This window comes from Phalacrocorax aristotelis, chromosome 21, assembly GCF_949628215.1.
Source record: "Phalacrocorax aristotelis chromosome 21, bGulAri2.1, whole genome shotgun sequence".
In the NCBI taxonomy this organism is placed as follows: Eukaryota; Metazoa; Chordata; class Aves; order Suliformes; family Phalacrocoracidae; genus Phalacrocorax; species Phalacrocorax aristotelis.
Genome location: NC_134296.1, coordinates 5,842,177 through 5,854,240, shown reverse-complemented (window position 1 = coordinate 5,854,240; position 12,064 = coordinate 5,842,177). Strand labels below are relative to the sequence as shown.

General features: G+C 53.5%; 1 protein-coding gene across 6 annotated transcripts; it reads left to right on the top strand.

Moving 5' to 3' along the window:
• The first annotated feature begins 1,855 nt into the window (after nt 1-1,855).
• RAB29 (RAB29, member RAS oncogene family) lies at nt 1,856-11,889 on the top strand. 6 transcript variants are annotated; one of them, XR_012663870.1, is made up of 7 exons: nt 1,856-2,097; nt 4,018-4,089; nt 5,838-6,019; nt 7,598-7,719; nt 7,921-7,998; nt 8,094-8,214; nt 8,404-8,589. XR_012663870.1 is itself a non-coding variant. In XM_075115206.1 (6 exons), exons 1-6 carry the CDS (start codon nt 1,974-1,976, stop codon nt 8,519-8,521), a joined length of 696 nt encoding a protein of 231 aa, XP_074971307.1. In that variant the 5' UTR covers nt 1,858-1,973; the 3' UTR covers nt 8,522-11,889. The 6 variants fall into 6 exon arrangements, 5 of the variants coding, with proteins under 5 accessions (XP_074971307.1, XP_074971308.1, XP_074971312.1 ...); XM_075115206.1 differs by lacking the exon at nt 8,094-8,214 and having other exon boundaries at nt 1,858-2,097; nt 8,404-11,889; XM_075115208.1 differs by lacking the exons at nt 1,856-2,097; nt 8,094-8,214 and adding an exon at nt 2,172-2,705 and having other exon boundaries at nt 8,404-11,889.
• Nucleotides 11,890-12,064: the final 175 nt, after the last annotated feature.

Genomic DNA, 12,064 nt, shown 5'->3' with positions numbered 1-12,064 from the left:
CCCAGCTGAGGCATTTGCCTATTGCAGACTGTTTCCCTGGAGGGCTGCGCCTCCGGGCTGCTCGTTGGAGAGTCCTAAACCAAAGCCCCAGCGACACCAGGGACTGGGGAGCTGCCACCACGACCTTGCTGCCTCCAGCTTCTCCTCTGGCCCCAGGCCGTGCTACCCCAAGCTGCAGGTGCTTTCGCACGCCCAATAAATATCAGGATGTTGGGCATAGGGTGGCTCTGGGGGGCACGGGGAGGGTTGTGTTTTCCTGTTCTGGCTGGGGGAAAGAGGGGTGGGGGCAGCTGTGGACCACTTCCTACAGAGAGAAACGCTTTGGCGTTAACTTAAGACCTGGAAGGAATCCTGACAATGGTGTAGCAATGCCTTAAAATATGTGCATGTGCGTGTGGTGGATTCTTTTTTATTTGTCTTCTGGTTGCAAAGAGGCAGGGGACTGGGCCTGAGGGTGCAGGAGAGCATGGGGCAGGGCTCGGGTGCAGAGGCAGGACCTGGGGTGCATGGGGCAGGGTCTCCGGGCGCAGAGGGCAGGGTTGCAGGGGTGCAGAGGGCAGGGCCTGGGGGGACAGGGGCGCAGAGGACAGAGCCGGGGGTGCAGGGAGCAGGGTTGGGGTGCATGGGGCAGGGTCTGGGGGTGCAGGGATGCAGAGGGCAGTGTTGGGGGGCACAGGGGGCAGGGTTGGGGGTGCAGAGGGCAGTGTTGGGGGGCACAGGGGTGCAGGGGGCAGGGTCTGGGGGCGCAGGGGTGCAGAGGGCAGGTCTGGGGGTGCATGGGGCAGGGCCTGGGGAGGCAGGGGTGCAGAGGGCAGGGTCTGGGGGTGCATGGGGCAGGGTCTGGGGACACAGGGGTGCATGGGGCAGGGCCTGGGGAGGCAGGGGTGCAGAGGGCAGAGTCTGGCGGTGCATGGGGCAGGGTCTGGGGACACAGGGGTGCATGGGGCAGGGTCTGGGGGTGCATGGGGCAGGGTCTGGGGACGCAAGGGTGCAGAGGGCACGGTCTGGGGGTGCATGGGGCAGGGTCTGGGGAGGCAGGGGTGCAGAGGGCAGAGTCTGGCGGTGCATGGGGCAGGGTCTGGGGACACAGGGGTGCATGGGGCAGGGTCTGGGGGTGCATGGGGCAGGGTCTGGGGACGCAAGGGTGCAGAGGGCACGGTCTGGGGGTGCATGGGGCAGGGTCTGGGGACACAGGGGTGCATGGGGCAGGGTCTGGGGACGCAAGGGTGCAGAGAGCAGGGTCTGGGGGTGCATGGGGCAGGGTCTGGGGACGCAAGGGTGCAGAGGGCAGGGTCTGGGGGTGCATGGGGCAGGGTCTGGGGAGGCAGGGGTGCAGAGGGCAGGGTCTGGGGGTGCATGGGGCAGGGTCTGGGGACGCAAGGGTGCAGAGGGCAGGGTCTGGGGGTGCATGGGGCAGGGTCTGGGGACGCAAGGGTGCAGAGGGCAGGGTCTGGCGGTGCATGGGGCAGGGCCTGGGGACACAGGGGTGCAGAGGGCAGAGTCTGGCGGTGCATGGGGCAGGGTCTGGGGACACAGGGGTGCACGGGGCAGGGTCTGGGGACGCAAGGGTGCAGAGAGCAGGGTCTGGGGGTGCATGGGGCAGGGTCTGGGGAGGCAGGGGTGCAGAGAGCAGGGTCTGGGGGTGCATGGGGCAGGGTCTGGGGACGCCAGGGTGCAGAGGGCAGGGTCTGGGGGTGCATGGGGCAGGGCCTGGGGGCTTGGGGGGGCAGAGGCGGAGGTGCAGTGAGCAGGGTCTGGGGGCGCAGGGGTGCAGGGAGCAGGATTGGGCAGCGCAGGGGTGCCGAGGACAGGGCCGGGGGTGCAGGGGGCAGGGCCTGGGGGCGCGGGGGTGCCGAGGGCAGGGCCCGGCCGTGCGGACTACAGGTCCCGGCAGCCCCGCTGCGGGCAGCGGTTCCGCCGCCGCCTCCACCTGACCCTCACATGACCGCGCCGGGGCCGGGGCCGGGGCCGCGATGGGGCAGCGCGATCGCATGTTCAAGGTGCTGGTGGTGGGGGACGCCACGGTGGGGAAGACGTCGCTGGTGCAGCGCTACGCGAACGACAGCTTCAACCGGCACTACAAGTCCACGGTGGGGGGTGAGCGGGGCCGGGGGCGGCCGCACGCCGAGCCTGGCGGCTCCTAAAGCGCGGGGAGGGGTGGGGGGTCCTCGTTCGGCTTCAGAAGCCGGCGAAACTATCGCGGTTGTTACTCTTCAGCTCGCCTTGCTCGTAGGCCGTGATGGGAAACTCGCTCCCCTCCTCCGCAGACGTGGAAGCGAGGGTTTGTAGAAGGACCAGCCGCCGGCCCGTCGGCGGTTACGGCCTCTCGCAGCCCGGGGTGCGGCTCCCGGCGCGCTCGGTGACAAACCAGCGGCTTCTGTCACTCTCCGTGCCAGGCTCGGGGGGCCCCGTCCCTCCTGCCCCGGGAACAACCAGCCCCGGGAGTTTTAACCCGGAGGGTCTCAGATGGCAGCCTCAGCTCCTTCCAGGGAAAACAAGAACAGCGCCGTTTCGACGTTTATTTTTGTTAAATGAACGTGAAGCCGCCGCCGAAGTATCGGCCGTGCTCTGGAAGGAAGGTGGGGGAAGCGACAGCTTTGTAACGCGGCGGCTGGGAACGAGATGACCGGGATCGGGTGTTCGATGGTTGACATCGGTGTAAATGGATAACCTCCAAGGAGCGGGAGGTGCCACGGCTTTGCCCGGTAAATCTCGCCCCGAAATAGTGCGGGCAGAGCACGGCTTTTTAAATCTTATTCATGAATCGAGAGGGGGTGAGTGTTGAAAACACTGGAGAGCTGCATCCCGCTGGGGCAGAGCGCCCGGGCCGTGCCCGCACTGTCGCTCCCAGCAGTACGAGCTGCAGGTGGTTTTCTTTCTTTTATTTTTTTTTTTCACATTTGTTTCTGGCCTCAGTAAGTCCCAGCCCTGGTGAGCATGGCTGGCAGCCTGGCTGGGGAGTTTTTCCCCTGCGGAGAAAACCTGATGCATCGTAATGTGAGGAAAACGCCGTGTTTCCCCGTTCTCCCTGCACGGGCCGCAGCTGAGGCGTAGGTGGGGGGTTGAGGGCGACACGGAGCTCCACATGCCAGCAGCTGACCAGCTCAGCCAGCGCAGAACAAAGGCGACAGCAGCAAATCCAGCGTTTTACTGGCATTTAGAGTCAGGCGAGGGAAGCCTTCCCTAAAGCTCCCAGGCAATAAGGTTTCCAGTGTCCTTTTGTTTGCCTGTGGTTGCGCAGGGTTATGTGCTCGGGGAGTTCGTACTCCTGAGCATTTTAATTTCTGCTTCCCCAGCTCTTGGTTAGTGTCTCTAGTGCCAGTGTTACATCTCCAGGGATCAGGAACGAGCCTGAGCTCTGTGCCGCAAACGGGGAGTTGCGCACGGGATGGTTACAAACCCTGGTGGTCCAGGAATCTGAAAAGCCCCGTGATGTGGGGGAGTGGGGTCCACCCAGCGCTGCATCTGCTGGAGAAATTCCACCTTGCTGTCCTCCTTCCCAGAGAAGCACAGAGCAGCATCCCTGCTGCTGTTTGCAAGGGCTTTGGCAGCAGACCTGCCAGGCTGGGCTTTGCAAGGTGGGGAGGAACGTGGCTCCCTTCGTTGTGTTATTTAATTCTCTAACCTGAAGTTCAGGAAGAATTACAAGCCCAGCGTAGCATCCCGGGGAGGGATGAGGTGCTGCTGACACGCTTGGCTTCTGCTCATCTGAAGGCATTTTGTGTGCATGGGGTCATGCTCTCTGCAGGGTGGAGCAGACAGTGTGTGGAGCCCTCTGGATTTAACACTTATTTTGCAGCTTTCTGCGCTGGAGGAGAAGGGACAGCACTTGCGGACCCTCCCGGTCTGTGTCTGGTCTGTGCTGGCGGGGGCGATGGTCCAGCACGAGCTGCCGCGGCTGTGAAAGCGGTGGCTGGGTTGGCCTGTGCTGGGAAATGGGGAGAGGCTGTGGAGGAGCAAGCCCCGTGGTGAGGAATGCCCCTAATTAAGTTTCCTTTCTTTCTGGGGATTCTCTAGTGGATTTTGCACTGAAGGTGGTCCAGTGGTCGGAATCGGAGACTGTACGACTTCAGCTCTGGGACATTGCAGGTATGTTCACACAAACCATGAAGCTGGTCAGGAGCAGAATTTAAAGCTTTCAATGGCTTGGCCCCTTTTTTCCCATTTCTTTTTATTTATTTCGATAGGAGTCTGCTACAAAAATAAATCCTAAAAGCCTGTGGATCCAAGGGGCAGGACTGCTCTGGTTTGCAGTGCTGTCTCCAGTTTGCAGTAGTAATTTAAATACTTAATCAAAAGCCCATCTGCAAAGAATGCAGCAGTGCAGGTGATAAATCCTGTCAAGCCTTACTTTTCTATTTCAAAGCCAGAGCAAAGTGAACGGGGAAACAGGCTCATTTGTAGCTAGATATGTAACTTCTCAGCTCTGAGTTTTCTGTTAAAATCCTGATTTCTGGCGTGGGAGGCCAGGAAGGCCTGATCCTCGTGTCTCAGCGTGGAGCAGCTCCGCTGGCCTCGCGCTGCTCTGGCTGCCGGGATCAGGAGCGGAGCTGGGAAGTTGCGATCTGGTTGCTCAGTGACCTGTGCTAGCAGAGCTCGGCAGATCCCTCGGGAGCAGACGTGGCAAGAGGGGGACGTTGGGCGCCCCCGAGGCGGTGGGGCTGGGTCGGGAGTGGGGCACGCTCTGGGGGACAGCGTTACATGCAGTGAAGTGGAGAGAGGCGCAGAGAAACACAGTTCCCAAATCTCCGTAGCAGCAGAAGGCCGAGGACAGGCTGGTGCAGCAGCGTCTCTAAAATGGCACCTCTGGATCTAGAGGGGTGAGGAAAACAGGGTTGTGGTTTCCTCCTGTTTCGCTGCTCAGACGCGTGCGTCTGGAATGCTTAAAAAGAAAACAGGAAGAAGTTTGCAGCAAGAGGATTGCAGCAAGAAACTGATTTCAATTTCAGCCCCAAAAAGGCACGTAAGATCTGGAAAGCAGAGGGGCCGCGCTGGTCACGGTGCTCTTGTCGTGCCCCGAGCAGAAGGGGGTGCGTGCACCGACAGCCCCTGCGCATTGCCTTCCACCTCAGGGGTGTGCGGAGAAGGTCAGATGGCTTGAGGTAACTCAAAGTGCTCCGTTCTCGATGGCTTCAGAGCGAAAAGCCTGTTGACCAGCTACGGGGCGGCATGGGAGCCCACAGTGAAATCCGTCCGGTGTCAGAAGCGCTGGTTTCCACCGTGCCGCTGACCCGTGCGATGCGATGTGAGTGCTTTGTGGTGTGTCCCTCCTACGCAAGCACAATCAAACCACGCAGCAGCGCAGCGGAGCTACGCTCTGGATGCAGTTTTGGTAGCACAGGCAGGCCGTAAGGTTTAAACAGCAACAACAGGGTATGTAAGTTTTAATGGTTTCTGCTTAGTATGGGATTTTCCTCTCCAGAGAGCCTGGTCTGTAACGCGGTGCCCGCAGCAGGCAGCAGCCGAGTCCACGCCGGCGGCACGGTCCTGCCGGGCACCCTGCTGCTGGCGGGGTTCAGCTGGCGGGGAGGCGAACGTGGGGTCGGGGACACTAGATTTTGATTGTTACCCTGGGAGTAATGCAGATATTTCTGGGACATCTGAGTGTCTGGGTCAGGATTCAGAGCTCCCCGCTTTGTTCCAGTTCTGTCGCTGCATTGCTGAGGTACCCCAGGCAGGACGCATCCCAGTGCCTGTATTTCCTCATTATTTGCGTGGAGATTGTTAGTGTCAGCTGAGAAAATGGTGTACTGTGATGAGCATCTTATTTGCATGAACAAATCTGAAATCGGTAACTCTGGGGGTGGCATTTTTTCTTTTTCCTTTTGATCCTGAAGGGCAGGAACGGTTCACATCCATGACCCGGCTGTACTACAGGGAGGCGTCAGCCTGCATTATCATGTTTGATGTCACCAACATCAGCACGTTCAGCAACAGCCAGAAGTGGAAGCAGGATTTGGACAGCAAGCTCATGCTGCCAGACGGGAACCCCGTGCCTTGCCTACTGCTGGCTAACAAAGTGAGCAGCTCCGGTCGTGCTCTGGGCATTCGTGTGCGTGCACGTGTGTGCGTGGGAGTGCGGAATGGAAGGAGACCCCTTCAGCGTTAAGCCTTGCCCAGAGTTGTCCCATAGCCTGTGGTCTTTTTAATCCTTTCCTGAACTCTTCTTGAATTTTCTTTCTCTGGCAAGGATTCTCCTCCTTACCCAGGACACCGGTAGGACATGATGGCACTAAAGAGATGTTGGCAACTGCTCTTTCCTAGGATGCAGTGCCTTGTGCTGTTAGAGCTCGAGCTCTGTAGCTCCTGGGTATCCTATAAAGGTTTTTGGTTTTGATCTTTAACTGGCAGTAGCCTGGGAGGGTTGTGTGTGATGCCACAGGTGAACTTCCTCTTCGGAGCTGCCAGAGGGATGTCTAGTTTTCATTTGGAGGCAGTGTCAGGTTTCACTGTGTAGATCGGTTGCTGTCTTTTAATGATTTATTTTTCTTTCATTTAAAAACTACCTTTATGTTCTTCATGTGCCAACGTTGGCTCAGCAGCCCTTTCCAGATTCAGTTTGAGACTTGCCTAGTCTGAGAGAGCCTAGAACTGGAGATGACTCAAAAACATGATGGGTGGGCAGGAGAGTGGCTTCTCTTCTCCACTTCTTCACAAACAGTGCTTCCCCCCGGTAGTTGTTTTAAGGTAACAGTTTTCCCTGCGTTAGGGCAATGCTGCAGTGCGTACAGTCACAGAATCACAGAATCCCAGGTTGGAAGGGATCTCAGGGATCATCTGGTCCAACCATTCTGGGAAGAGCACAGGCTAGACAAGATGGCCCAGCACCCTGTCCAGGCGACTCTTGAAAGTGTCCAACGTGGCCAAGCCAACCCCTTCCCTGGGGAGATTATTCCAGTGGTGACTGTCCTCACTGTGAAACACTTCCCTCTCGTGTCCAATGGGAATCTCCCCAAGGGCAACCTGTGTCCATCCCCCTTGTCCTCTCCATGGGACTCCGTGTAAAAAGGGAGTCTCCATCTTCTTTGTAGCTGCCCCTTAAGTCCTGGTACGTGGGGATGAGATCCCCTCTGAGCTTCCTTTTCTCAAGGCTGAACAAACCCAGCTCTCCCAGCCTAGCCTCGTACGGCAGCTTCCCAGTCCTTGGATCATCCTGGTGGCCCTTCTCTGGGCCACTCGCCCAGTTGCACTAAAGCCACTGTGGGACAGGTTTTCCCACTACCTCTTTGTGCATCCCGTTGGCGTCGCGGCGCTGCCTCAGTGGCACCACACCAGTAACATTTTCTGGCTGCTGAGAGGCCGGGCAAATTTTGGATGAGTGGCAATGCTTTCTTGTCCTGTGCTGGATGAACCTCCATTCCACACATGCCTGACCGAGGTGTGTCAGCATCTCAGATGAGATAAATTGCTGCTTGCAACATCCCATTAAGAACCTTGCCCTAAGAACTCTCTATCAGCTTGTGATCTGGGAGATGTGAAGGGCTGAGCTACCTGCTGCCTGCCTGCACCCAGGCAGTGGGTGGCTGAGGGGGCAAACTGCCCTCCCAGCTTAAAAATTAAAAGGCTAAACTTAAAATGACGGATTCTTGTTTTACAGTGCGACCTTTCCCCATGGGCAGTGACAAGAGACGAAGTGGATCGGTTCAGCAAAGAAAATGGCTTTTCTGGTTGGGTGGAGACATCTGTCAAGGAAAACAAGAATATTAATGAGTCCATGAGGTAGGCACAACGACTGGTGAAACACCTGAGAGGTAATTCCCTCTTTCAGACACGGCTGTCTCTGAGATGAGGGGAGATGCTGTCAGTAAGCAGCGAACAGCAGCAATAATACACAAGTAAATCTCCCAAAGGGAGACTAAATTCTGAAAGGCCAGAGGTTTTTCTCTCCTCGGTTAATCTCTGACATGCTTTTGGAAACAGAAATTCTTTGAACAATATCAGGGATGTTTTTTTCACATGCTGGCCTCTACCAGGAGGATGGGACTTCTTGTGCAAAAGGTATTAGAAATTCTTTTGTGATGCACCGGTCCTTTGGTGGAGAATTTGGTCTTTTTGGAAAAGTATAAGACTGGATACTCACACCTGATCTTGAGGCTGGGCAGGTGGTACCTGGGAAGCCTGTTGCTGTGTCCCAGTCGTAAGCTGGAGCCGAGGTGAGGTGGTTGCAGCAGGAGTTGTTAGTTATCCGGTCACTGCAGAGTCTGATGCTGCCAGGTAATAGCAGGGATGCTGTTGTCGGTGCTGTGAGGTTCCTTAACCTGGTTGTCTTTTCAGTTCTGGAGTTTCATGTCCGTCTAGAACGAATTGCTATTTCTTTTTTATACTGCTGAAAGGCCGTGTGGCCCAATGCTGCTTGTTAAAAACAAACAAACAAAACCAAACTCACATATGTTTGTCTTCTAGGGTCCTGATTGAAAAGATGATGTCCTCATCCGCTGGTGATGGAAGTTCCTCTGCTGTGGGGAGTGGGGATTATATTAACATAAAAGAGACAACCCCGCCAGGCTGGGCCTGCTGTTAGATGCACTGACTGCACCATCTGCCTTTTGTTATTACCACCATTTTATTCCTAAACTGGCTGTCACTGGTTTTTGGGTTGGTTTTTTTTGGGTTTTTTTTAAACATGATCATGAACTGTCTTCTGTTTAATGCATATTCGTTCTCAGTAGAGCATTGCTACAATGACTGGGAGTGAGGAGTGAGAAAATTCCTCCTCCTCCTAGCGTAGTAGCAACTGGGAGCTCTGCTGCTGGTGATGTAGCACGGTCCGCGTTCGAGCACATGCTTGGACTAATTTTTTTTTTTAAACTTTTGAGCACTTCATCTTCTGGCACGTGATGGCCTGTCTCAGGCAGGGCGAAGGATGTCGGAAGGTACGTTTTTAATATTGCCGCACCTTTTACTCCCCACCGCCTGCACCCACCGTAGGCAGAGGCACCAGGCCACAGCGTTACGGTGACCTTCATTCGATGCACGCCGAGTGCAAACGGTCTCTGTGCCTGTGCGTTCCCCGCGTGGGACTACAGCACACTCTTTACTTCATGCTCTGGAACTCCATACCTCTGCTTCCGTGACCTGGAGAGACCCAACGCATCTCATCGTTGCCGCTAGCTGTCCTGAAGATGTGAAGCCAGATGTGGGTTAGCGCGGTGTCCCACGTAACCAGACCTGTACAATTACCGGTGTGAATTTGAGAAACGGTGTAGCACAGCCCTTACGTGTGTACTGACTGCGATGCTTAACAGCACAGAGCTCACATTTTTGTCGGGAATAGCCCAGTTGCCTTCTGTTCGTCCCTTCTCGCTCACCCTCTGTCCAGCGTATTCTGTTCCGCTGTCACTTTATTAGGGCACGAAGAGCTGAATGAGGAATAGGTTGTAAACTCCTTTGTATGGCAGAACAACGGTGCTTTTCACTTTTAGAACACCCTGTATCCTACCATCTCAAACAGCTTTGCAATTGCTGATGAATTGCCTCCCCACAATTATTCTGTAGCGATGAGTGCCTTTGGTAGCAGGGATGGTGCAGGGAAGGCAGCTCTCCGAAAGCCCACCTGCGGTTTTAGTGGTGCGAGGGGGACGCAAAGGAGAAGACTTTGCAGGGCAAAAGGAAATGAAGAGAACCGCTCCCCACTTGCCTTGCAATGCCCGCTTTCCCTAGCGTATCCCCAGGTGCTCGCTGCTGGGAGCCGTTCTTGCCGACGGCAACCAAAAATTGGCAAAAGCATTCTAGATGGTTATCTCGGAAGTGTTAACAGGAAACTCAGTCTGTAGGGCTGGAGTTGTCTAGCCTCGTATGCATTTATACAGGCGTGCTATGCCATAGAATTGTCTTGCCTGTGTTTTAGGTTAGGATTTGAACACGGGGTCTTCGGTAAAGTTTTTCCCTTCTGGAGTAGTTTGATTTGAAAATGGGACTGTAGATCGGTTTGTCCCGATTCCTGCTGAATTCGCATTGCTTTTCTTTAGCAAAGTATTCCTTCTGTCTGCCGTTTCTTACTTTATATAGTCTATGGAGGGAGAAGGTGGTAAGAACAGGAACTGGTTGCCTTCACTAAGCACAAAAGATTCAGAGTTTTCATTCTCTGGAGTAGAAAAGGGTTGATAAGTAAAGAGTAAGGGCTAAGAAATTTAGAACTAGTATTGTGTTCCACTGTTTTAATTAAAAACTAAAATGTCTGGGCTAGGATTCTGTTGCGCAAATATTGCCAAATTTGTTTTTACAGGTGCTTAAATATACCCTTTTCTGCACTGTTGGATTCACCGTAAAAACGTGAAACGTGTAAAACTGGTTAGTCACAAAAGTGAACTGTCTTGTTGAATTTTACTTCCTGAGCTTTGTGTTTAAAAAGAAAAAGAAAAAAAGTATTTTTTTAAACCCTATAGATATTTTTTGTTCTTTATGGAACTGGGGAGAAGGGTCTGATTTTTTTAAAGGATCTGTCACAAAACCATTAAGATTGATGTGTTATTTATTGATGTCTGTATACGCACCTCAAAGCGTTTCAGCAGAGGTCGAGCGTTAGAGCTGTCGTACAGATGGAGGAACGAGGCACGCGGTGGAAACCTCTGCCCAGGACCACGACGGCTCGAGTCAGTGAGAGCTTGGCACCAAAGGGAAAACTTCTAACTCCTATTCCGACGGCCTTGCTCCGAGGCCACGCATCTTGCAGGAAAGCATCTTTATACCTTTTGCATGTCAGTTTGATGTCTACCGGTGCCTCTTCGGTGTCTGGACCTCTTAATCTGGATCTCTTTTTCAACAGTGCTGCTCAGAAACAAGCAAAAAGCCAAAGGAAGATCTTTGAAGTTTTTTTTCTATTATAAATAATTTCTGTTTTGCCCAGTGGTTTCCGGTACTGGTGTGTGCCTTGGGTTTTTTTTCCCCCCACACTGCTTACTGCTTGTTAACATCTTAATAGGCTCCGTAGACAAATGTCAGAAACCAAGCCTACACAACAGAAACAGTCGTTGCTTGAGATCGGTGTAAAAACCCAACCAGACAGGAAAACGATTTTGCTGTGCAGATGTGTGCGTTTTTTTAGAGCTTGCTCTGTGGCACACAAGGTGCTTAAAGAAGCAGAACAAAAATAATTAAAAAAAAAAAACCACCTTGACTTGGGCCTGTGAAACAAACTGGTTCAAAAGCCCCACGTAAACATGCTCCTTGCTGGGATGGGCAGTGGGTAGAGAACGGTTGCCTGCGAGATCGGTTGTGCCCGGCTTGCGCTAGTTGAAATAATTCTCATTTTTAAAACAACTGGAAGGGAAAAGACAGCTTGAGGGAAGCAGTTTCGAAGAAGTATTTTAAACAAAGTCAAGTCTCGTTCGCGCAGACCGATTAAAAACTGGAACCTTTCCGATATGAATCAGAAAAGCCTTGTCTTTATTCTGATGCGTCAGGAATGACCCGTTTTGAAAACGAAGGTGCTTGCTTCTCCCGTGTGCAGTGCTTGCTTTGACTTTGGACTCGGTGTGACCCTGGGCCAACTGTACTTATTTCACTCTTCCACGTGTTGTTTCTCATTCCTCTAACTTTAATTTGTGGTCACGGGACTCAAAACCACATGAAGTTTAATGGTGTATTTTGTATGTTGATGGTAGCACACTATGGGTCCACAGAGCTGGAAATTTTTACTGCAATAGAATTTGAAATCATGAGGGCAGAGTATAGTTCAGAAATAAGTCAACAATATCAAAATATAGATTTTATATTTTTTTAACCGCTGGCAGTTGTGCAGAAGTATTCTAGAGACAGGGTCCTGATTACTGTGAAGTTGCAGTATTATGTTTATATGAAAAGAAGAAACTGCCGGGAGGTTTTCTCCATATCAATCTCAAACTAATGCGGTATTGCAAAGTTTGAAATAAAAGTTTGACATTGCTCGTGTGGCATTTGTTGTTGTTTTCCTGTCTCAGCAGTCCTAACAAATGGGTTCACAGGTTCAAACTAGAAACGGGTCTTGCTGCCAATAATAGGGTATGTATAAAGCGTTACGGTGCAAACTGCCCCGTGTTGCCAACAGAACAAATCGGATCCTTTTCACTGAAACATCTTGCTGTCT

What these genes read in the sequence shown, in the direction of transcription:
- RAB29 (XM_075115206.1), top strand. Translation starts at nt 1,974, where the DNA reads ATGGGGCAGCGCGATCGCATGTTCAAGGTGCTGGTGGTGGGGGACGCC. An exon ending in CTACAAGTCCACGGTGGGGG is followed by an intron (nt 2,098 to 4,017) that starts GTGAGCGGGGCC and finishes GGGATTCTCTAG; the next exon opens with TGGATTTTGCACTGAAGGTG. An exon ending in TGGGACTTCTTGTGCAAAAG is followed by an intron (nt 7,999 to 8,403) that starts GTATTAGAAATT and finishes TTTGTCTTCTAG; the next exon opens with GGTCCTGATTGAAAAGATGA.